This window comes from Parus major, chromosome 20 (assembly GCF_001522545.3).
Source record: "Parus major isolate Abel chromosome 20, Parus_major1.1, whole genome shotgun sequence".
NCBI lineage: Eukaryota > Metazoa > Chordata > Aves > Passeriformes > Paridae > Parus > Parus major.
This window is the reverse complement of record NC_031788.1, coordinates 5,456,432-5,478,339: the sequence shown is the minus strand read 5'-3', so window position 1 is coordinate 5,478,339 and position 21,908 is coordinate 5,456,432. Positions and strand designations below refer to the sequence as shown.

Sequence of the window (21,908 nt, the reverse complement as noted above, 5' to 3'; positions counted from 1 at the left end):
ATGAGATTTATAGCCCTGCTCCTGGCTTGATTTGGTTGCAGAGCAGTAGAGGATGGCTGGCTGATGCAGAGCTCTGGTAGCCACATCCAGGAGACCCTGCCCCAGGGCTGGGATGTTCCCTCCCTGCCAGCAGCCAGCTGCTTGCTGGCCTGCCTGCAGCCTGAGCAGGCAGAGCCAGAGCAGACACGAGGGTGTTTCCCCTTAATCATCCAGTCTTGGTCCTTTGAGTGAGGGATGGGCAAAGGAGGCCAAAGTCTGAATCTGAGAAACTTAAACCATATGACGTTTGGATCTGAGCTCAGTTTAAAACAAGTCAAGTGAGGGGGGAGGTAGGGACGAGATCTGCTTGCAGCTTTTCTCAAGTTCTGCTCCTCCTGCCCAGGCCTGACACTGGGGGATATCTGCTTCACCAGAGGAGCCACCACAGCATCACAAGCAGCTGCTCCGTGGGAACCACAGCCATGAGGACGCTCCCCTGCACACACCCCAGCAGCTGCAGCCCGGCCCTTCGGCTACAGCAGGGGCTCTCCCAGCCATGGGCAAGAGCTGCCCTCAGGGAGCCCCAGGGATGTGATCCCACAAGCTCCACACCAGCAGCACAGCTCCAGCATGGATCCTGCCTGTGCAGCCCGAGTTGAGGCACAAATAACAGCAGGAAACGTCTGGAGCCGATTCCTGGAGCCGTGAGAGTGGCTTTGCCTGCAAGAGCTCGACAGTGTCTGTCGTACTCTGGACTTTGGCTGATGGCAAGGTGAATTTACAAGCTTGGGATGGCTTTTGCAGAAGCAGCAGCCAAAGGGAAGGCAGCAGGAACAAGCCTTGGAGTCAGGGACACCTGGGTCGTAGCTTGGGTGAGATATGAGATGTCTCAGGCCATTGCTGATGCCTTCCACAGCCCCAGTCCATGCACTGGGACTGGCTGAACTTGACAGGGGTGGCAGCTCAGAGGATGGGACAGCCTCTGGCAAGAAATAGGGAGATGTCCTGAGTGCAGGTTTCACACAAAAGGAATCCTGTGCAAACAGGACTTCCAGTAGAGCATGGTGCTAAAGACACAGCTCCTTGCCTGGAGCTGCAGACTGGGGGAAGTGAGAGCCCTTCAACCCCTCCACCCACAGCTGAGCTCCTCTCATACAACAGGAGACATTAACCAGGCAACAGGTGTTTTTAAAAAGCAGAGCAGATGTGTCCCAAAGCAGGTTGACCTTGTACCCACCAGCCAGAAAGGCTGGACTGAAACCATGGAAGAGCCCATCAGCCTCTGTGAGGCTCCAACCCCCTACTCTGCATCACTGAGTCCTCACCTGGACTGGCAAGCAGAGTGCAAGGGGCATCAAAGCCACACTGGGGCCTCCAGGCAGTAAATGAAACCAGGGAATCTGGGAGGAGGGAAGTGGGCAAGAGGTTTGGGATTGCACAAGACAAATCTTGTGTGTGCTGGTGAGGAGCAGATCTGAGCAGGTGGTGTGGAGCACACGCAGCACCACAGCACTCGCGCATCACGAGCTCAGAAGTGTGGTGTGGTGGGTTTGGATCCTCATGGCTTTGAGGGATGATGTGCTTGGCACAGTTCTCTGGGTGTACCTGGGGCTCCCAGGGAAAATTCCTGCTGGCTGAAAAAATCATCACCAAAAATTACAAAGGGACACTGTTTTCCATCCTGGATGGTCCTGCACCTGTTCCTGCTCTGTGTCAGTCTTTGATAACAGTGGGTAATGTCCACTGTCACTGGCAGGTAAAATGTGTCTCAAGGACAGAACAACTGCAGTGGACATAAGTCCACAGGCTGGAACCAACACAAGGGGTCATGGGAGTGATTTGTAGTGACAGAAAAGCCACAAATTTGGGAAGAAGCATCATGAAATGGGAAAATCAGCTGAATTTCAAGGGAGAGGCAGGAAGGCGATTTCATTGCCCTGCAATTGTCAGCCCCAAGCAAGAGACACTTGGAGCAGCTACTGCACAGTGGCCTGGGTACCAAAAACCAGAAAACACCCCCACAAACCACTGCTCTAAAGCCACAAACTGCCAGAGAAGAGCTGGACCTTGGACCTGCAGTGACTGTCAACTGGAGGAGGAATGGAAACACTGATTACAGCCCACGTCTGTGGCAGGGAGAAAGGGAATGCTTCCCAAACAAATCATTCCTCATGGTTGCATGAGGAAGAGGAGGGTCAGATCTCTTTCCAGTGCCAAGGCCAGCAATCAAGCTAATCATCAAACACACAGCAATGCTCTGTACTCCAGCATTCTCCATTCATCATCCCATTTTCTTACTGCAGTCAGTCTCTGATGCCTCATGAGATTAATAAACAAACAACTAAATCAATACAGTCATCTCAGTCCCTGCAGGCCACAGGCTGTGAACAACACAACTCCTGCCTGAAAGAAGTGTCAGTGTGGAAGAGATGCTCCCAGGAGAGAAGTCCAGCACCCCAGCTCCAGCTGTCCAAAAATTAACACACACACACAGGGGGATGGTTGAGCAGTGCCCTGGAAAACAGATACTGAGCAGGTCCTTCCTTCCTACAGCTTCCTTATAGTCTCCTCAAGCACTGCCAGCCAGGCTGAGCCTCCCTAAACCCAGGCACTGAAGGAGTATTTTCATTCTCCATGACAAGCTGGGAAATAATCTGAGTTTATTGACTTGACAAGGGGGCTGCTCTGCAAACATCAGTGCCTGGTGGGGCTGAGGGCCTCGGGCTCTCCAGTCCTGTCGGCAGGGAAGCTCAGCAGAATCTCTCTGAAGCAGAGAGAGGTGTGTGTGTGTGAGAATGAAAGTAAATTAGGTCTGAACGAGATTAACAGGGATTTAATTGAACTATGTGAACTGGAACTCCAGTCACGAGCTACTTATTAGCCTGTCTCAAGGGATTGTGGTGCGGGAGCACAAGGATGCATTGTGAGCATGGGACAGCTCCAGGGGACAGCTCCAGGGGACAGCTCCAGGGGACAGCCATGGCCACAGCCCTCGAGATGAGCCTGGCCAGAGAGGTAGAGCTGCTTGAACGTGATCAGAAACAGGGGAAAGAACTCCCAACTCCCAGCCGTGTTTCTCCAGAGCTGAGGCATGTCCTGCTGAGGGACAGGAACTCTGTGACACACACTAGCAGAGGAAATCCAGCCCTCAGCCAGCTCCTGGCTTTGGGTGGCAGAGCAAGGTGTGGCTGCAGAGGTGCTGCCTACTGGCAGGTACCTGGAGACAGACCTTTGAAAACTTCCCCTTCAATAAAATTGATTTAATGAGGTCCTCAGCTCCCTGTGGGATGTTAATTACAAAACAGCCTGAAGAAAAGTGCTTGGGAATTAAAGGAGTTGCCACACTAGTCCTTTCTGTTTTGGTTTTCTGGTGAGAGAACCAGCAGACACTTGCCAGAGCTTGGCTACCAAGAACCAACAAACACTTGCCAGAGCTTGGCTACCATATTGTTCTCACTGCAGCCAAGAAGAGCCACCAGACAGCCCCATGCTCCAGCCATGCAAACCTGGGCTCCTGAAAATCCCCTTTACCAGCCTACTGAATCCCCATCTAATCCCCTGCTTGTGTTATTAACAAATGATGCCTTTACTAGGGCTACCTTCATGGGGGCTCTCAGAGCCAAAACCTCTCATGGGGGGGCAAATTGATTTAGTCACTGCATGGTTTTCTCCTTCCTTCCAGGAAGGTGAAATGGTGTTGAGAGACAATTTGCTACTTCCAAGTCAAACACAGATACAGATGCACACATGCTTGACAGTATTAACTAACCAATTTCTCACAGATTAAAGGATCTGAAAGGATTTCCCTTAATGGATCATTTTCATGAATAGGTTATTTATGTCCCTGTGTTCCTATAGTCTGGGAGTTCTGGCAGCTTTCACAGTTAATGTGAGGGAACAGGCAGCAAAACTTTAAACACAGATTTCCTTTTAAAAAAAAATCAGATGGTATTTATTACACATTTCAAGATAAAGTAAAATACATGGGTTATTGGTAATCTCTACATACTCTAAGTTCAGCAAACAAGAGCATTCAAATAGGTATAAAGCTGTCAGGAACAGACTGGGGAATTCATCCTTTTTCCCCCAGCAAAACCAAACCCCAACATCCATGATTTCTACTGAGCAATGAGTGAGCGAGCTGGAGGTGAACATTGATGGAGTAGCTGCTATTTCAGCTAACAGCTACACAGTGCCCACTGCTAACTGGTTCTGAGCTGCAGAAGTGACTCTGTATTTTGGATAATGTGTGATTCCATTAAAGCATTAACCCCCCGCTTTAGGTAACCTGCAGAAAACTGGAATTTACATAAAACCATTCTCATGTATTCAAATGGAAAGAGTGATCTGCAGTACCTACTCAGGGCTTTTCTTTGCCCTGCAGATTAGAGACAGAGCACAGGTCCATCATGGAAACTCATGGCACAACACTGTTCTTTGTTATTTGTGTGGGAACTTTTTGTAATATTTCTTTGTACTAAGAACTTAAAGCAACTTTAGAGTGCTTATGTTTCCTATGCTTTGTTCTGTCCTCCTGGTACTGCCTTCATGTAGCTCCAAAAAAAATAAAATATTAAAAGGCAGAATTTAAAGCAGAGCTCCAAGATGGATTTTAAGAAGTAGAGCTTGGTGCCAGCATTCTGGCTAAGAGCATCAGAGAGCCTGGAGCAGGGAAATCAGAGTCACACTGGTACTGGGATCCATCTGTCACCCCCACCAAGAGCAAGAGTGAGCAGAGGACGTGGCTGTTCTCAGCACTGATGCTTTCTGTAAATGTGTTGTTCACCTGCTGCTACAGAACACACACCTGGGCTCACCAGGCACTTGTGACTCGGGGATGGGAGTCTGTGTATGCAAAGAGGATCACAGACTTGCAGCCCTGCCAGGGAGAACCCTTCCTTCAAAGCTGCTCTGAACCCTGGGTGCGCCTCAGAGAGCAGGTTCTCCTCCCATTGACTCACTCCTGATCAAACAAACCAAGATGTGAGCTGGCATCTGGAAGCTCGAGCTGCTCTAGAGACTCTGTGGCTACGTCACCACCTATCTCCTTCCAGTCCTGTCTAGCCATATTTAAATCCAGTCCTGGATTGTCCCTGGGCCTGGAGAGCCAGAGCCTGAAGGAACACAGTGTCTGTCTCCTGCCATGCAGCCATGGTACACAGCTGGCCTGCCACCCCTTGGGTCTTAAAATACCACATCTCCTCAGGCTGAGAACATATTCATCCTCAGGAGGAATTCAGCCAGAGGAGATGGAGCAGACTGTGGCAGGGAAGGCTGGGAGGGAATTTGCAAGTGCAATGATCCCCAGCTGTGTTGAGAGAGGGCCCATGGTCAGGGATCAGCCAGCTGGCAGGAGGGTTTATCCATAGCACAGTGAGGCAGTGCTGATATGCCACCACTGCACCATCCCCAGACTCCCACCCCAGCAGCTCTTCTCCAGCACACAGTGCCCGGTCTTCCCAAGCTTCCAAGAACAACTCCACTAGCACAGGCATTAAATTCTGCACCTTCCAGAGTAAAATTGTTTCCTGATTCTTGTAGGCATTACAATCCCCACCACAGCCTCAGTTCCCTGAAATGTATGTGCTTTCAAAGGTGGGAAGAGAAAGGAAGAGTGCATGGGTGGGGAACAAGAGACAGCGACGCTGGGGAAATGAAAGCTTTCATCTGCAGCAGTCTGGAATCTGGTGAGTTATTACCTAAAGAATTAAAGAATATGACAAAGGCATTATGATTAAGCCATAAAATATAGCTATGTATTTCAGACTAGATGACAACAGAGATGAATACAAAGCTGTGTAGTGTGGTATTCTTGATCCATTTGATCCTTCTTCCTTCAAAAAACACAACACAAAGCAGTATCCAAAGTGGCAAACCCACGCTCCATTTTCCACAGGGACTTTACTACAAACCCCAGCTAGCATGGAGGAGACAGGCCAACAGCCCTCTCTACCCACCAGAACTGGAGTAAGTCACTTTAATAGTGACTGACACATTAATCAAGTCAAATGAAGTCCTGAACATGTGAAGTTCTCTTTGCTTGTAAGAAATCTATGGTAGAACCCCAACCCTTCCATTCTTTTAAGTTTCTTCTCCCTTGCCCCTGAAAAGTAAAAGATGGCAATGCCAGAAAACCATTAACAGAGTTAGTTGCCTTTGATGTTGTCTCTGAGGAATCATGATTATAAGTGGTTATTTGGTCTTTGGAGGCTCATCAGTCACACCTCTATCGTTTCTTTTTGGTTTCCTTCTTGGGTTTCTTGCTTATCTGTGGAGCAGTTGCCTTTGGCTTCTTCACCATGTCTGAATTCTTAGGCTCAAAACTGTCCGAGTCCTGCAAGAATCAATTAAGAAACAGTCAGTAACTATTATTTTACCATTTGCTAACAGGTTGCTTTGGGGACTCAAGTATAAGTCAGAGGAAACAAGTGCTGAGTATCTCTGTTGGAACACACTGATGTCAAACTGAGGCCACATTTAATGAGACTCAAGCAGCATCATCTCTACTCCTTCTGCATGTGCTTTTTGATGAGTGTGAGTTTCTGCACAGAAACAGCTTGTTGCCATTAAAAGCTTAAGTATCTAAAACAGGCTTTGGAGAAGAAAAACTTTGAAGGCAAGAAGAAAATCAACACTAAATGAAAACTATTTGAGTTAGAAAAAGATAACATATAATCACCAGGGTGTATGGAAACAGTCAGCAAGCATTTCTGCCAAACATTAATCACTATCATGTGCAAGACAAAAAAATATTCTCCAAAGGAGCAGTAAGAATATAAAGATCAGAGCCTCTAAACCAAGCCCAAAATCCAAGGAGGGAATTGCAGGCAAAGCTTTCTCAACCTGGACTAACAAAATACTGAGATGTGATGCTTGTTTCCTTCAGAGGGGATGAGAGATAATATTGCAGACATGGGAAATAAAATCTAGTTATCCTGTGAAAACACAAGGGAACTGCGCCAGTCTCCTCTGAGAAAGAACACACATGCAGATTGCCTCCTTTCATTAAATGCATTTGAGTATAAATATTGCTTTAGCATCTTGGGTTCTCTCAGCCTGAGTGTGCCAACTGGAAAAGGACACACAAAAAATGGCTGAGCAAGACGTGTGATTTCCAGGCTTCCAAGCCAGAACTCCAGATAATGGAGGGGGAGGCAGCATCTGACAGTGTCCTTTTAATCAAAGAGCTTGGTTCAAACGTCTCTCAAGTTACTGGGCTATTAAATCTCACATCTGTGTGGCTTTCCAAGGAAGGAGACTTGGCTGGCTCTCCAAAGGCTGTGAGCAGTGCACAGGGAGCTGGTTATTACTCAGGGATGCAGAATGCTGCTGCCATAAAGTGAACACTGCTGCCTTCTAATGTCCAAACCAAGGTAGACTTCAAAGTTTGAGGCTCCTAGACAGCAAAGTTCCCCAACATCCTACCCAGACTCAAGCATCATTCTCAAGATCTGGAGGGGTTAGCCTGTGGTATTTATGGTCTTGTAAACAAGATATATATGGACAGCACATCAAGAGGACAGTTCATATATGGAGAAAATAAAAACTAGAGTATGCAAACAACAAGGCATACTACAAATGTAATCAGTAAAAGGTCCTCGAGCCTTATAATTTTAATTGGGGGCTGGTCTCCAGTCTCTCACTCCAGACAAAAGGTCTCACTCTTTTCAACTTTCAAAAATGGGTTTACTTGGTATTTCTCAAAAATGTACTGGGGAAATGGTGAACTCTGACAGACAGGTACTGGTGGCTGCAGAATAACAGTGCAAAGGTTGGACTCGATGATCTTGGAGGTCTTTTCCAACCTGATGATTATAAGAGTCTAAGACTTGCAATGCCACTGCATGGTATCCAGCAACTGCTTGTTCATCTCCCTGCTGGGAGCTGCAGCTCCTGTGGCAGGACAAGCAGGAGGGAGCATGACCCATGGCAGGACAGCACCACATCACACCAGCAGTTAAAGGTGGAAAAATTGGGTCATGAACTTTATCCTTCACTCTGTACCTCATCCTGAGGCACTCCCTTCCCCCAACAGGTTGAAAATTTCCATGCTTCCTCTGCACAGGAGGGAGCAAACATGGAAATAAAGAGTCTGAAAACAAAACTCCCCATGCTGAGTTGTTACTGAAAATATACTGTATGCCTGCAGACAACATCTGTATCAAAGCACCAAACTTGCAGCCTGATCACCTTGCAGCATTGTCCCCAGCACCAAAGACATTTTTCTCTCTAATGAAAAAAGCCAGGCAGATGCAGGACATCCCTCAATCTAGAGGAACAGCTCACCTCAACCTTTCCTTTTCACATTCTCCTGTGCCAACTGCATCAAAGGACCCTTGGGTGTTGGATGGGATGTCAGTCCTGAAAACTGCTTTCCTCACCTTTAGGATATACGAGAAATTTCCCCTACATCTTGCTTCCAAAAGTCACTCACAAACTGGAGCCCAGAGTCATTTCCTGAAAGGCAGGTCCTGCAAAGGGGATGCCCTACCTGGCAATTAATGAAGCAAATCAGCAGCAGGATCATGATATGGGTTGGGACAGTCTTCACTTGCAGCCAGGAACTGCACATGCATTTTGCACCTTGTCAGTGCTTCAGGTTGCTTTTTTCACTGATATTATGATGGATCCTGGCTCAGATATTTGTTCCTGACTTTCCTATCTGGTGGTAAATCACAAGACAGAAGCTGAAGGTGGGAAAGCCAGAGGGAAGGAAGGAGGATGAGCAAGGAAACTGTCACCAATCCCAGGGGCAGCTGTGTCTCCCTTAAGCTACTCAGCATTCCCTCCCATCCTGTTTTCTCTGACTCTGCCCATTTACATCAAAGTTAAAGAGCGCTACTCACTGTCCTGTGGGACTTGGACACGGGCAGGATTATGGCAAGCACACAGATCAGCTGGAAGATGGCTCCAAAGAAAAGTCCATAGCGTAGCACATTCTCCATGAATGTGGGCTCAGGGATTTCAGGTGGGGAGAAATCCAACTCTGCAGCCATTGTCAGTGTACTCCTCTCTTCTGCTGCTCTCAAGACTGGTTACTGCAAGGGGGAAAATACAGAGCAATTTTTTGCATCATCCTTCCTGGTATTTCCTTTCTGTTATCCAAAAATGACAGACTCCCTCAGGGAGTTTTGAAGATACTCTTGATCTACTGGAGCAATAACAAAAAGGAAAATGAATGTTGTGTTTAATTTGGGTGTTTGTCTTTTTTTGCCTACAAAAATAGCCCTCAACTCCTGGTATTAGGCCATTTGTGGGTGAGGAGCAGACAGACAAAATATGAAACATGTTCATGAAACAGTAACAGAAAAGCTTAATAAGCAAAAATACATTTCTTCCTGAAGTTGATCACACATGCAATGTGATTACTATTTATTTTTACTTATATTGTCTATGTGGTCACAGCCTTTTGTTTTAGATGCTGCACAAACCCAACTATTAAATCACACAGAAGCAGAGCTGTTGAAGGCAGAGGAATGTTACGTGTATAAATTTAAGTGTGGCTTTAGTGGCTGGTTACACTAAGCCCCATATAACTTAAAACAGTCACACAGGTACTTTGTGGCAGAGTTAAATATTGATCTCCTGGGTCCCAAGCTTCTGAGCCATGAGACCATCCTTCCTTCTTCCCTTTATCTTTTGCTAATGGAGTTGTCAATTTGTTCTATGAATGAGTAATGGCTTTTTACAACGAGGGAGAATTCTCCTGCCAGGATTGCTGGAGTATGCCTCAGGAAGTCCCCAAAGGGAAATCCAATTAGTCTGAGATGCCATCACACTCAGCTGTGATTACTGCCCCACTCGGTTTTCCTGACCTGGATGATCCCAGTGTGCATTCCCTGGATCAGCACTGCTCACTGATAGCTACAACTCTGTACCACTAAAGCTTGGGTGTGACTGAGTTTGTATACTGAGTTTGCCTCCTAGAAATGATCTCCAAAACAGGCTCTGCATTTCCCAGGCTGGAAGGAGATTGTTACAATCTGCAGATGTGACCAAGTCGAGAAGGGTGGTAAATGTGGTGTGTAATTCCAGCAAAGTTATAGTTGATAAATTTGAGAATCAACTCAATGCCATTGCACCAGAGGCAATTATCACTTGGTGACATACTAAAAGAAGAGGGATTTATATTACAAAAAATAATTATTTAGTTTTCATTCAGCTGAAGTACAGAATGTTATTTTGAAATTTAAGACAGGAAAACATTTCCAACTGCACAGACTGCCAGCCACTGAAATAGAGAGACTCTGGAATCCCTGCTACTGGTGATTCAGAAGAGCAGATCAGATAAGCACCGGCCTGGGGTGGGGTGTAGGCATATATAATTCTGCCTTTGAACCAGGAGATAAGAACAGGTGACCTCTCGAGGTCCTGTCCAGGTCTGTACTTCAGTGAAAGAAAATGTTTCAAATTCTGATTCAAACTCAGTCAGCAGGGCTGTGTGGGACCTGTACCTGAAGTCAGGACACACACTGATCCACCCAGGCTCAGCCAGTCCCAAAGGCTGCTCAGTGCTGTGAACAAAGCCTGCATGCATGTGGCTCATCCCAATTGCTCTTGCCTTTTAAATCACCCCCTCTCCCAATCCACTAAGGCAGCAGCTCCTAAGCAAGAAACAGAATCACCTCTGAGTTGCATTTATCTCATCTGGATATCTTTTAAAAACATTATTGTTGCCTGCCCCTGTCCTCAAACACAGCAGGGAGAGATGTTCCTTCGTTCCTCACCTGAAGTTTTCTTGGGACAAACTCCTACTGATAATCTCAATTCACACACCTGAAACACAACACAGAGAGATCAACAACAAAAGGAAACAGATATAATGAAAACAAAAAAATCTCTGTCCCCATCTTCTCCAGATCTCCCCTCCTTTGCCCTTTTCTAGCTCACCTCCCCTGAGGGCCTTAGTACTTCTCTAACAAATCCAGGTGATGTGGCCAGCACCAAGAGCTCTCTTGCAGGCTGGCAGCAGCTGCCACCACCATTTGAAGGAATACCCCATGAAATATGTTCAGAGAAGACCTGGCATTGTGCTCCAACTAATTACAGCATCATCCTTGCTTCCTCAGGCAACCCACACCCGGGCCATTGGTTTTCCTGCCCTCAACGGAGCCAAGCTCTGAACAAAATTCCTCAGTTTTAAAGAACTCCAGTGGTTCACACAATGCCCAAAGCCTCTGCCTCGCACCTAAGCCAACAGGTCCCTGGGTGATGGAGCCTTCCTCCCTGTTCCCAAGAAGCTCAGTTTCACCACTTATTCCTTGGATAACATGTCTTCTTCTCCACAGGTTGTCAACTGCTTTTCTCCTCAGACCACCTCACCATGCCCACACCTAAAGTAGTTCTTAAATTGCATTTGAAGATCAATACTCCTATGTCAGACCCTGAGAGAAAGCTGCCCTTGACCCCTCCAGCTTATTCATGAGGTCTGATACCAAACGAATAAGGTGGAGGAGTGGGAAGATCCCTCCCCTCCCCACAGAACCAGCCAGGGGCTCCTCGGGACTGCAGCTCCTGCTTTGCTCAGTGACAGCACCAAAGAGGATGAGTCTATTCCCCGTGCCTCAGGACCAGGCCCTGGGATAAATAATCAACATATTTCCAGGCTCAGGGCCATGCACCAGCCAGGAGAGACTCAAACCTCTCTTCCTGCTGCACTGTTTCCCAGCTGACATCCTCAACACCCGGCACTACGTAAATAATTGGGAGGATAAAGCCATGGGAACAGCTCAAATAATATATATTAGTTTCTTTTTGGGGTGGAAATAAAGCGCAATAAATTCCGTCAAAGGACGAGGCAAAAAAAGCTTAAGTTGGAATTTTTCAGTGGTTTAGCAGGTGTCGGGATGGAGCCCGGGCAGTTTCTGCTGGCTGTTCCTATCGGCACGGCTGACACCAGGGCCACCAGCGCGGCCGAGGAGCCCGGCTGTGGGCCAAGGGCCCGGGGGCCGGCCAGCCGTGCCCGGGCTGTGGGAGAAGCAGCTGCGCAGCCCCAGGGCGGGGACACCGGCGTCCTCCTCCCTCCATCCCTCCCGGGCCTCCGTCCATCCCGGGCCCGCCCTCGCGGTGCCGCCCGGCCTCGGCAGGACCAGCGAGACCCCCCTGGCTCTGCACTCGCCTCCCGGGGCGGTGCTGAAACCACCGCTGCCCCCGGCCAGCGCCCCTTGCCCGCAGAACCCTGCACGGCCCCGCTCACCGCCCGCTCCGCTCCGCTCCCCGGCCGCGCCGCCCCGGAAGTGCTTCCCGCCCGTGGAACCGCTTCCGGTGGCAGCCGGGCCACCGGCCTTGGCAACCGGCCTTGGCAACCGGCCTTGGTAACCGGCCTTAGCAACCGGCCTTGGCAACCGGCCTTGGCAACCAGCCTTGGCAACTGGCCTTGGTAACCGGCCTTGGTAACCGGCCTTGGCAACCAGCCTTAACAACCGGGCCGGCAACCAGCCCTGGAAACTGTCCTTAGCAACCACCCCAGCAACCATCCCAGCAACCATCCCAGCAACCATCCCTGGAAACCATCCCTAGCAACTGCCCCGGCAACCACCCCTGGCAACCATCCCAGCAAACACCTGCTCCCTGGCAACCATCCCTGTGGGTGCCAACCCCCTGCTGGGTCACAGAATCCCTGAATCAATAAGGCTGGAAAAGATCCCTAAGGCCAGCAAGTCCAACCTGTGACCCAACATCAGTTTGTCAACAAAACCAGAGCCCTAAGTGCCGTGTCCAGTCTTTGCTGAAACACCTCCAGGGATGGTGTCTCCACCACATCCCAGGGCAGCCCATTCCAATGTCGAATTACCCTTTCTGTGAAGAAATTCCTTCTAATGTCCATCCTAAACCTCCCCTGGTGCAGCTTAAGGCTATGTCCTCTCATCCTGGCTGGGTGCAGAAGCACCCCAGGCCTTTACACCTCAGGCTTAATGTATTCACCCCCTAAATCCCTGGGAGTGTTTTAATCCCACCATCAATGATGTGGCCTTTCAGACCTGGTGGGTTTTCCTCTGCTCCCTTGACATACTCTGGCAGCAACTATTAAGATATGCTTCTGGCTTTGCTCTTTACAGGGTCTTTATTTTTAATGTTCTGTCCAGTTTCCAGCTCTGAACTGGAGATAAGATGGCCTAAAAAGGGGGAAATGGCTTGGGCTCTCATTTGCTCATTTGTGGCATTTAAAGAATCTGATTTGTTTTGCCCTTTTCCTAACCCTAAACTATCAGAAGTGCCAGGCTGGTTTTTCTGCAGAGCTTTATTACCAGAGAGCTTAAATATTTTGGAGAAAACCTAATACATTACTTATCTACTGAGGAAGTAGGGTATGGCATTTGTAATAAAAGGATTTTCTAGGCTGTTACTGAGCATTTGAATTAAGTGGATATTAATGATAACAATGTCAAAGATTTTTAGCAATTGGATTAGAAATCTTTAATGTTTTTTAGTGCAGAAGATATTACAGACAACTGGGGAACACTGCTGGATGAGTGGCAGAAGCCAGAGACACTTAAACACAGAAATTCTTCTGGCATTATAATCCTAGGAGAAAATTACTCTTAAATGGAGTTTCCCCTGCCCCTGGAGTGACTAAGGAATAATTCCAGAGTTCAGGAAAGCAGTAAATTCTGCCCTTTCACCTTATTACCTCCCAAACTCTGAATGTTTAGGATGAAAAAAAAACCTCACTGAAGAGGAAGAAATAATTATTGAAAATGTCAGGAAGGATCTTATCAGAATGGATTAACAGACAGATTAAATTCTTCCAAGTGTTACACTGAATGTGCTGGTGCTGCTGTCCACACACTTCACAGGCTCCAGTCCTCAGAGATGGAGTTTGCAGGAAAAGGGGAAAAGACACTCCTTATTGTCTATTTTATTCTTTTTCTTCTCTCCCCAACAGAAACAGCAATTCTCACTCCAAGTAGAATCAGGCAGGGAAAATGTGCAGTTTTCAGGCAGCTCCTGCCCCTTCTCTCCCCTTCTATTTCACCCCAAGGCCACCAAACCCTCCAGGCCAGGTCAGGAGTGCCCCAGCCTGGGAGCCACAAGCAGGTGGTGCCATCAGCCCACTGTGGCTCCCCACCTTCCAGCAGCATCACCCTGACCCACTCCTTGCACCTGACTGGGAAATGACAAAAAAAATGAAGCTATTTATTAAAAAAAAAAAAAAGGAAGATTTTCCCAAAGCCTACCAGTTGCAAACAGGTTTCAAAGCTAAAATGGATTCAACAAGTGGACATGGCAATTTTATCAGCACTCTGTTCTAAGTAGGGACAATGCTCAGGCAAGAAGTCTTTCTCCAAATCCTAATAATCCTTGGCTTTTCTTAGTCCATTCTACATTTCTTCTTTGTGTTATTTTCCACTTGTCTTTGCAGTGACAGCTCTTTATTACCACTCACTGTACATGTGATCCTTGTGCTCCAAGGTCTTGTCATCCTTAGGCTGCACACTCATATTCAGCCAGGCAAAAAATTACAACTGTTCTAATCTCTCATCCCTTTCTGGAAACACAGGCTTCCTCATTCCCTCTCCATAAACCACATTTTGCCTTCTCAATGCCAGTAACATCTCACTCTTATTCTGGTTTTTATCAGAGGCGCCTCAAAGGATTGAAGCTGCCTCTCCCTGTTCACTGATTCTGGCTGAAACCTGCTGTGTAACCTTCTAGCCAAGGCTCCTTTCCAAACTGAAATGAGAGTGATAAGACCAAAGATGAGCTCCTTAATTACTGACATTCACTGCTGGCATCTCAGCTCTGTCTGCCAGGGTTGGAGGAGGATGAAGATGGTATTTAGAGAGCCAGAAATTCAGGAATCAGTAACTCTCAAGCCTACAGCTGAGTGTAACGTGCTGATACCTGGCTGAAACTCTTGGCAGTTCACTTGGGCGATGCTGAATTGCTCCAGAGCTCTGCTAGGAAATAAACAGAGGCAGACAGGTACAGGCTCTATAAATGGATCTCACCTGCAGAGCCCATGGGCCTCCTGACAGATGCACATCCCACAGGCTGCTGCCATTTGCTCTATTCTACAGCCTCAGGGATAGTTAATGTTTGAAGATTAAGTAGGCTTTTCAGGCAGGCTTTTAACACCATGACACAGCCCTTCCTGACATCACTTCTTGCACATTTTGAATTTCTGGTTTATTTTGTCTGTTTTTAATCTGATCTTCTGCTTCAGACTCATTCTCAGAGTGCAAACAGTGCTCTCATGCAGAATGTCTCCTTCCTTGAGATTATTTTGATAAATGTTTGTACTCAGATTCCTACCAATTTGAATTCCTCCAGGGAAAATTCTCCTCAGGAAATCTATTGATGTTCAAAGGGTTGAGTCTGGAGGATCTGAAGATCCAAGTCTCAACACTTTATCCTTCCAAGAAGAAGAAACCAAGTCCTGTATGATTTTCTAATGGCAAGTCTCACCACACCCGCTGGGTTGGAGTTTTAGTATTTTTTGCTTCTTCCTTAGAAGGAACTGGTAGCACAGGCTAAATCATGTCTTTCTCATCTCAGTTTAGTTTGCTTGCCTTCCACAGAAATTACTGGATTTTTACAAGGAACTTAGAAATGAAAATTATTATGAACACAGCAGTAATGAACGCTGCAATTAAATGATTAAGAATTTATTATAATGTGTCCATATTCTGCCACTTGGGATAAGATACTTAAACCAAAATGGGCTCCATCCTGCCTCTATGGTGGGAAACCCAGGCAAAACCCCATAACTTTTAGTCTTAGGTAGTTGTGTTTGATTCACCATTAGGGCACTTGCCACAAGTTAGTTGCCAGCCCAGCTCTCACTCAAGTGAAAACAAACCAGAGGGAGCAGCTCTGTCCCCAGGGCTCTCCTGGAAGTGGTAGAGGGTGGAGAAGCCAGCCTGTGTGACATTTTGGAGAAGTGCAGAAAAGCTTTTGACAGCTGAGAACACAGGATGGTTTTTTGCCATTTGATGAGTTACTTCTGACTGTCACTAGGTTCAACCCCACGAGGCTGAGCCCCATTTCACACGCTGCTCAGCTCATCTGAAGCTGTTATGTCGTGCACCTAGAACAGACTGGGGTGATTTTTTAAAGCCTGGCACGGAGACCAAGGGAGGTAAAGCTGAGAGGAAATCAATACCTGGGAAATTGCTTCAGGATCCTAACTCTGTGTCCTTTGTCAGCGAAGGATTGGCACTGTAATAAGAGTAGCTGGAGTGAGATTCTTCACCCAGAGGCAGTGGGGAGGGTGGATCTGCTTGGATGTGATTCCAAAATCTGGCAGCTCCAGATGCTGAGGGTGCCTGTGGCAGCTCATAGCTGGCTGTAGATTCCATCAGGCTTGCACTGGTGTGGGCTTGGCTTTAGAGGACAAACTGAGAGTTACCCACTGCTCATTGCTAATGTGGAGATCTGTGGGAGGTACTGAGTGTTGCAGACCTCTGGTTTGGGAGCCAGTGGATGCTGACACAGCACTTGCTGTGGTAGGGAGGAGAGCTGGGGAGAAACTGGGAAGGTTCTAGGGACAAACTAAGAGATACTCTAAAAAAAAAATCTGTTCATTTTGCAAATCAAATTTGTCATCTGTTGTGCCAAATTGTTATTGATACTAAGTGTAAAGTGAAATTCCTGTGAGGAATGTTGTCACACAGGCAGTATGTTTAGACTTTGAATACCACTGATACCCTGGGGACAGCTCTGGGGCTGTGGGGAGCACAGACCTGCAGCCAGAGCCCCCTTGGCATGTGCAGAGCTCTACATGTGTGACAGCCCTACTGAAAAAAAGACCATGAGAACAGAGCCTATCACTGCCAGCTCAAACACACATTGCAACACCAACAGGCATGGATGCAAAACTGGCTCCAAACAACTCTGGGTCCTGTCACAATCCGTAGCATCTTCATCCAGGCAGCAGCGAGGATCACAGACATTTCTGCATGAACCAGAGGGAGAACCTGTGGAGCCTGGTGGAGAAGCTCCAAAAATGACCTTTCTGGGTCCTGGGAAGACAGGAAGGTTTTGACTGAAGCTGGGACAGGAAATCCCAGGGACAGAAACACTGCTCTATTTATGCTATTGCAGAACTCCTAAGCTGGGTGCACCCAACAGAGCCCCGAGGGTTTTTAGAAATTTCTGCTGCCTCTTGCAATTAACCCAAAGCCATTGTTGTGGATCTTGCTGGGTCCAGCTGTGCATGGCAGGAAACCAATCTAGACAGCACAAGGAAACCCCTGGCATGATGGAACTTTATAGAGCCCTCTGTGAAAGCAGCTCACTTGAGATATGAACACAGATCACAGCCCTCCTAACCCAAGCTGGGCATCAGGGAGCTATAAATAAGTCAATTATAGACTGATTCTCCTTGATCAGATAAATATTGCCTGGTATCATATGCAGCTCTGTGTAAGGCAAGGGGCCAGCTGGATGGAGAAGGAGCTCAGGACCAGGCTATAAGGTGATACCTTGAAATAGCGCTGGCTCTCAGCTGGTTTAACAGCATGATCTGATTCATCTGCTCAGCCAGTGCAGCACCAAGACAATGAAAGAAAAATAAGTCATGCTGAAAAATTAGTGCAACTGGCCTCACACATGAGAGAACACAAACAGATTCAAAAAAGCTGACCAAAAATCCCTTTCCAGTTGGCAGGGACCACATGCAGCTGTGCACACCAGGACAAGGATTTTGGAAAACCTGCTCTGTGCCACTCAGAAATCCCCATCTGCAGTGTCTCCAGTGGATAACACAGATGATATACCTGCCTGATTTGCAAGAAGCAATGAGAGGCAATAACAGACCATCACTGGGATGCTTCTGACCCCCTGCACACACATGTCCTCCAGCTGCACCATCCTCCCTACAATCCCTCTCTGCCAGCAGCAGCTGTGATGCCACTGTGGTGCCAGGTGAAGGTGTTTGGCAGCAGGCAGACATGAGTCATCTCACCTACTGAAACCTTCCCATCATCGAGTCATGCAAGCCCTCAGACAGGAGGATCTGCATCCCATCCATTCTGGACATGGTAAAGTCAATATGAGAAATCTGGCAGGTGGAGCTCATGCTGACACCTCATTTTGAACTCCTCTGAACTGTCCTGGTCTTCTTGGCATGAAGGCTCTGTGTTTGTTTTAATGGGGCTCTCATAAACCTTGTTCCAGGAATGAAGAAAGCTGGCAGTGCACGCAGCACCCCAGGGAGCTCCTCTGCCTTTTTGCAGAGCACATGGACGGAGCAGGGCTCTCCAGCTGCTTTGTGGGCTTGGTGTGAAGCTGGGATATTTGTGAGGGTCTGAAGCATGAACTGCTCCCCTAATGCAGGTGTGAGTAACAAAGGAGGAGGAGGAAAAGGCTGATAATCAAAGAAAAATAAAATAGCAAAAAGATCAACCCTCCTGTTCAGGCAGTGTGAGAAAGTACTAATGGTTAACTCACTCTCACTGTGGAGTAGAAGGAAAAAATGCAGTTGCAGAGGAAAAGCGAAGTTTCCCTAGCAAAGTGAATTTGTCATTCACTCTGCCAGATTATTGCTGTTATTTGCTCTTGGCTCTTTGAGGGATAAAGAGAAAGTGTACAGATGACCCTGGACTGCGGGCAGGGCCCCCTCCCCACGCACACACACGCACAAAACGAGGATGCAAACACAGCCTTTGAAATTCAGGAGGATAATTGATTCTCTGACGCGTGGAAGCCCACAGGACTCCTGAGGGAGCTCAGGTATAAAAGGCAGAGATGCACCTCCCTGGCAGCCAGAGGACACTGGAGGAGGGCTGGGGCTGTCCTCCCTGCTCTGCACCAGCACCGCTCCTGCCCGGACCCCGCGGGCTCCCAGAGGCAGCTCCAGGACTGGAGAAGTTGGATTTGTAACAGGGGAAGGAGCACCTGGGCAGGAGCTGATCTAGGAAGCACTCGTTTTCTCCAGGAACGGTAAGTGGGAGCCTCTCTCTGTGCATTTAACAGGATAATGTCGATTTGGAAGTTGGAGACAATTAAATTCTGCTCAAATGCATCAAAGCTGTCGGGAATGAGCTTCACCAGACACGTTTGTACCAAATCAAGATTTGTACCAATTTGTTTTTGTACCACGTTATAGAATGAAACGACTGAACTACATCATAAATGCAAACCAATGGAATTATACTATATGAGCTCTATAAAACATGTTAGATGACTACTAGCTGTAGCATTGTTTTTCTTGTTTGCTATGTGGATGTGAGTTTATTTTACCCTGGCAAATGAACGGTGTTTTACTCACCCAGCAATGAAACTGTGTTTGAGCCAAGCCAAAGTGTGAGGAGAAACACAACAGTGTGTTACAGGTAATGCAAAGCCAGCCACCACAAGGCACAGGGAGGCACTTAAAAGGATTTCTGCTTTTTTAATGTAGCATTTCAGGGTATAAAAGTTTGGGCTTTATTAAACAGCAGGCATGGCAAAAGCTTCATTTCATCTACACAGAGGTGTTTTGAAGACTGCTCAGGTTGAGGTTTCAGAAATGGCAAGAGGTAGTTACCAGCTCTCCAACATCACTGTCACAATGCTGCTGTTCCCACTGCACAGGATGGAACAAAGCTATTATGCTTCATCTGCTGGAATGGTGCTAAAAGCTCTTCATCTTAAGGGGGATTTATTTATTAATCATTTTTTCACATGCTGCCAGAATGGAAAGTGAAGGTGTCCCTCACCTCAGGAGAATTTCGAAGGTGACAATGTTTTGCAAAGCTGTCAAGCTGCCTGCACACAGGGTGACACTTCAATTCCCAGCTTCTCCTCTGAAATAGCAGACACATCTGGGAAGGATTGTAGGACTTTAATTTCTGATTTATTCTCGAGGGAAAAAAGGAGACAGACATAGCCAAAAATCTGGAAGCAGGCTGTAGCTAAGGGGGAGAAGACAAAGCCAGAAACAAACAAGAAAATAATTACAAAGAAATTAATAGTAGAGAAATAAAAAAAAAAAAAGTTCAAAAAGCAGTTCTAGATAAAACCCCAACATTTAAAGTAGAGAAGTCAGTGACAGAAAGAAAGTGGTAATCAGGGCTATATGCTAAGAAGAGGAAGGGGAAGCAGACAGCATTGGGCTGGATTTTCATTTACATTGGCACTTCTCAGCTCACATAGGAGCTTCTCTAATACTGATTAAATCTCCTGATTGATACTTTCTATAGATGCTCGTACCACAGTCTGCTGGTACCCACTGATAAATGCATTAGATAATTTCCTCTATCTAGAAAGTTCTGACTGGGTATTTTCTTGAAGATGTTCAGGGAAGAGGCACAGAAGAAGCAAGTTTTTCCAAGTTCAAATGGAGCAGTAAAAAAAGAAAGGGAAGCAGGGGATTTGTTCTAAAAGCAGAAGTCCTGTACGTCTCTCAAAATCCCTTTTTTCCTTCCTTTAAGCATTCCTTGGCTCTGAGGGGCCAAAGTGATTCTGTAATAGAGCAGGAGGTAGGAGATGCCACCCATGAGCACAAGGAGCTTTGCAGGAAATGCTGGGGAAGCTGCTGGTCCCACCTGGGAGCACATGTAAATGGAAACAGAGACTGGGTGAGAATGACTTTGTGATAAGAAGCCCCTTTTCTTAGAGTGATGCCTTTTCTCATGTCTGTCCATTCCCTTCTGACCCTGCCACTAACTCTGTCATTAACTCCCCTGGTGTCAACATCAGACCCACTTGCAAGACCACAGGTCCTTAATCAGGCTCCCCCTCTCTGTGTTGATCTGTCCTGTCTGAGCAGAAAAGAGCGCTCACTGATGATGTTTTCCATCAGAGAGCCTCCCTGCCTCCCCCCATCAGTAAAACCCATCACTTGAAACTTCACTTGAGCAATCAGAAGTCCAAGCAAACCCTTTCCATCTGGAAGCTGCTCCTTTTACAAGGAAGTACTGTTATACATTTGGAAGAGGGCTTTTTTCCCCCCCCTTCTTAGGGAGATCAAACACCTTTCTGCTCTTTTCTTCTGTAAAATAAGACAGGGAACAGTGAAAGTTGTTATTTTAAAGATTCCTATCCACATTCTTAAAGAATCTGCTTTGAGCAAAAGATCAGTCTCTTTCAATGGAAGCTCGGGAAGAGCAGCATTCACTGAAATACCTTGCTCCTGTTGCCGAGGACAAAAGCGCAGCGCTCATCTCCCGAGGGTGGGTGACCTCGGGCAGCTCTGGCCTGAGTCATTCTCAGCTCTTGAGCCGAGCCCAGCACACGAAGCTGGGCAGTGCACATGGCTCAGCCCAGCTCCCCCGTGCTCAGGACAGCTGGGGGCTGCTCTCTGCACAGCAGCAATTCAGCCTTTCCAAAGGGATGTGTTTCAGTCTCCATCCCCTCGTCACTGAAGGAGCAGTCTTTGTTTTGTTTGGCAAACCAAGCTCAGCACTTGCTGTTGATAAATGGCTTTGCCAAGGTTGCCTGTGTGCCTGTATTACCCCTCTGCCCAGGGATTTTATTTGGGTTTCCCTGTTTCTGCCCAGTCAGCTCTCGGGCACAGACCATGCCCTGCAGGTCCAGCCTGCGAGCAGGGCGGGACGGGAGAGGTCCCAGGGCAGCTTGCAGATGGTCCTGTGCAGGCAGCAAGGCTCCTTTCACATCCCTGCCAACTGCTGTCCCCATCCAGCAGCTTTTCCAGCCCGTGCAGGTGTTCCTGGGGCTCACACCAGCCCCAGAGAGAGTTCTCCTGCAGCCACAGCAGCGGGACAGCTCACTGAGAGGGTCCCCCAGCATCATGATGGGCTCTGCCTCCCCACCCAAGAGATCACACTCAGCCTCTGCCTCCAGGAGCTGCCCTCCGTGGGGAGACTGTGCCACACCACAACCTCTCTGCCTTGGCCAACACCACAACCACAGAGGCACATTTCCAGTCCCTTTGCTGAGAAATGAACAGAGGGACTGAGAAACACAGAGGTGGCACTTGGCCTCCCCTCCTGGCCCAGAGCACCTCACTGCCCTGATTCAGGCTACCCTGCATTTTAGGTGAC

At 47.6% G+C, this 21,908-nt stretch overlaps 1 protein-coding gene and 1 long non-coding RNA gene across 4 annotated transcripts; both read right to left on the bottom strand.

Moving 5' to 3' along the window:
* Positions 1-3,902: 3,902 nt before the first annotated feature.
* MANBAL (mannosidase beta like) lies at positions 3,903-12,196 on the bottom strand. 3 transcript variants are annotated; one of them, XR_001524729.3, is made up of 4 exons: positions 12,176-12,196; positions 10,707-10,755; positions 8,826-9,017; positions 3,903-6,313 (listed from the first exon to the last, which is right to left on the bottom strand). XR_001524729.3 is itself a non-coding variant. In XM_015647913.1 (3 exons), exons 2-3 carry the CDS (start codon positions 8,973-8,975, stop codon positions 6,206-6,208), a joined length of 258 nt encoding a protein of 85 aa, XP_015503399.1. In that variant the 5' UTR covers positions 8,976-9,017; positions 10,707-10,755; the 3' UTR covers positions 3,903-6,205. The 3 variants fall into 3 exon arrangements, 2 of the variants coding, with proteins under 2 accessions (XP_015503399.1, XP_033375043.1); XM_015647913.1 differs by lacking the exon at positions 12,176-12,196; XM_033519152.1 differs by lacking the exons at positions 10,707-10,755; positions 12,176-12,196 and adding an exon at positions 10,434-10,452.
* Positions 12,197-19,298: 7,102 nt separating this feature from the next.
* LOC107213076 lies at positions 19,299-21,895 on the bottom strand. Its single transcript, XR_001524629.2, has 2 exons — positions 19,623-21,895; positions 19,299-19,489 (listed from the first exon to the last, which is right to left on the bottom strand). It is a non-coding gene; the product is annotated as an uncharacterized LOC107213076 (long non-coding RNA).
* Between the last annotated feature and the right edge of the window lie 13 nt (positions 21,896-21,908).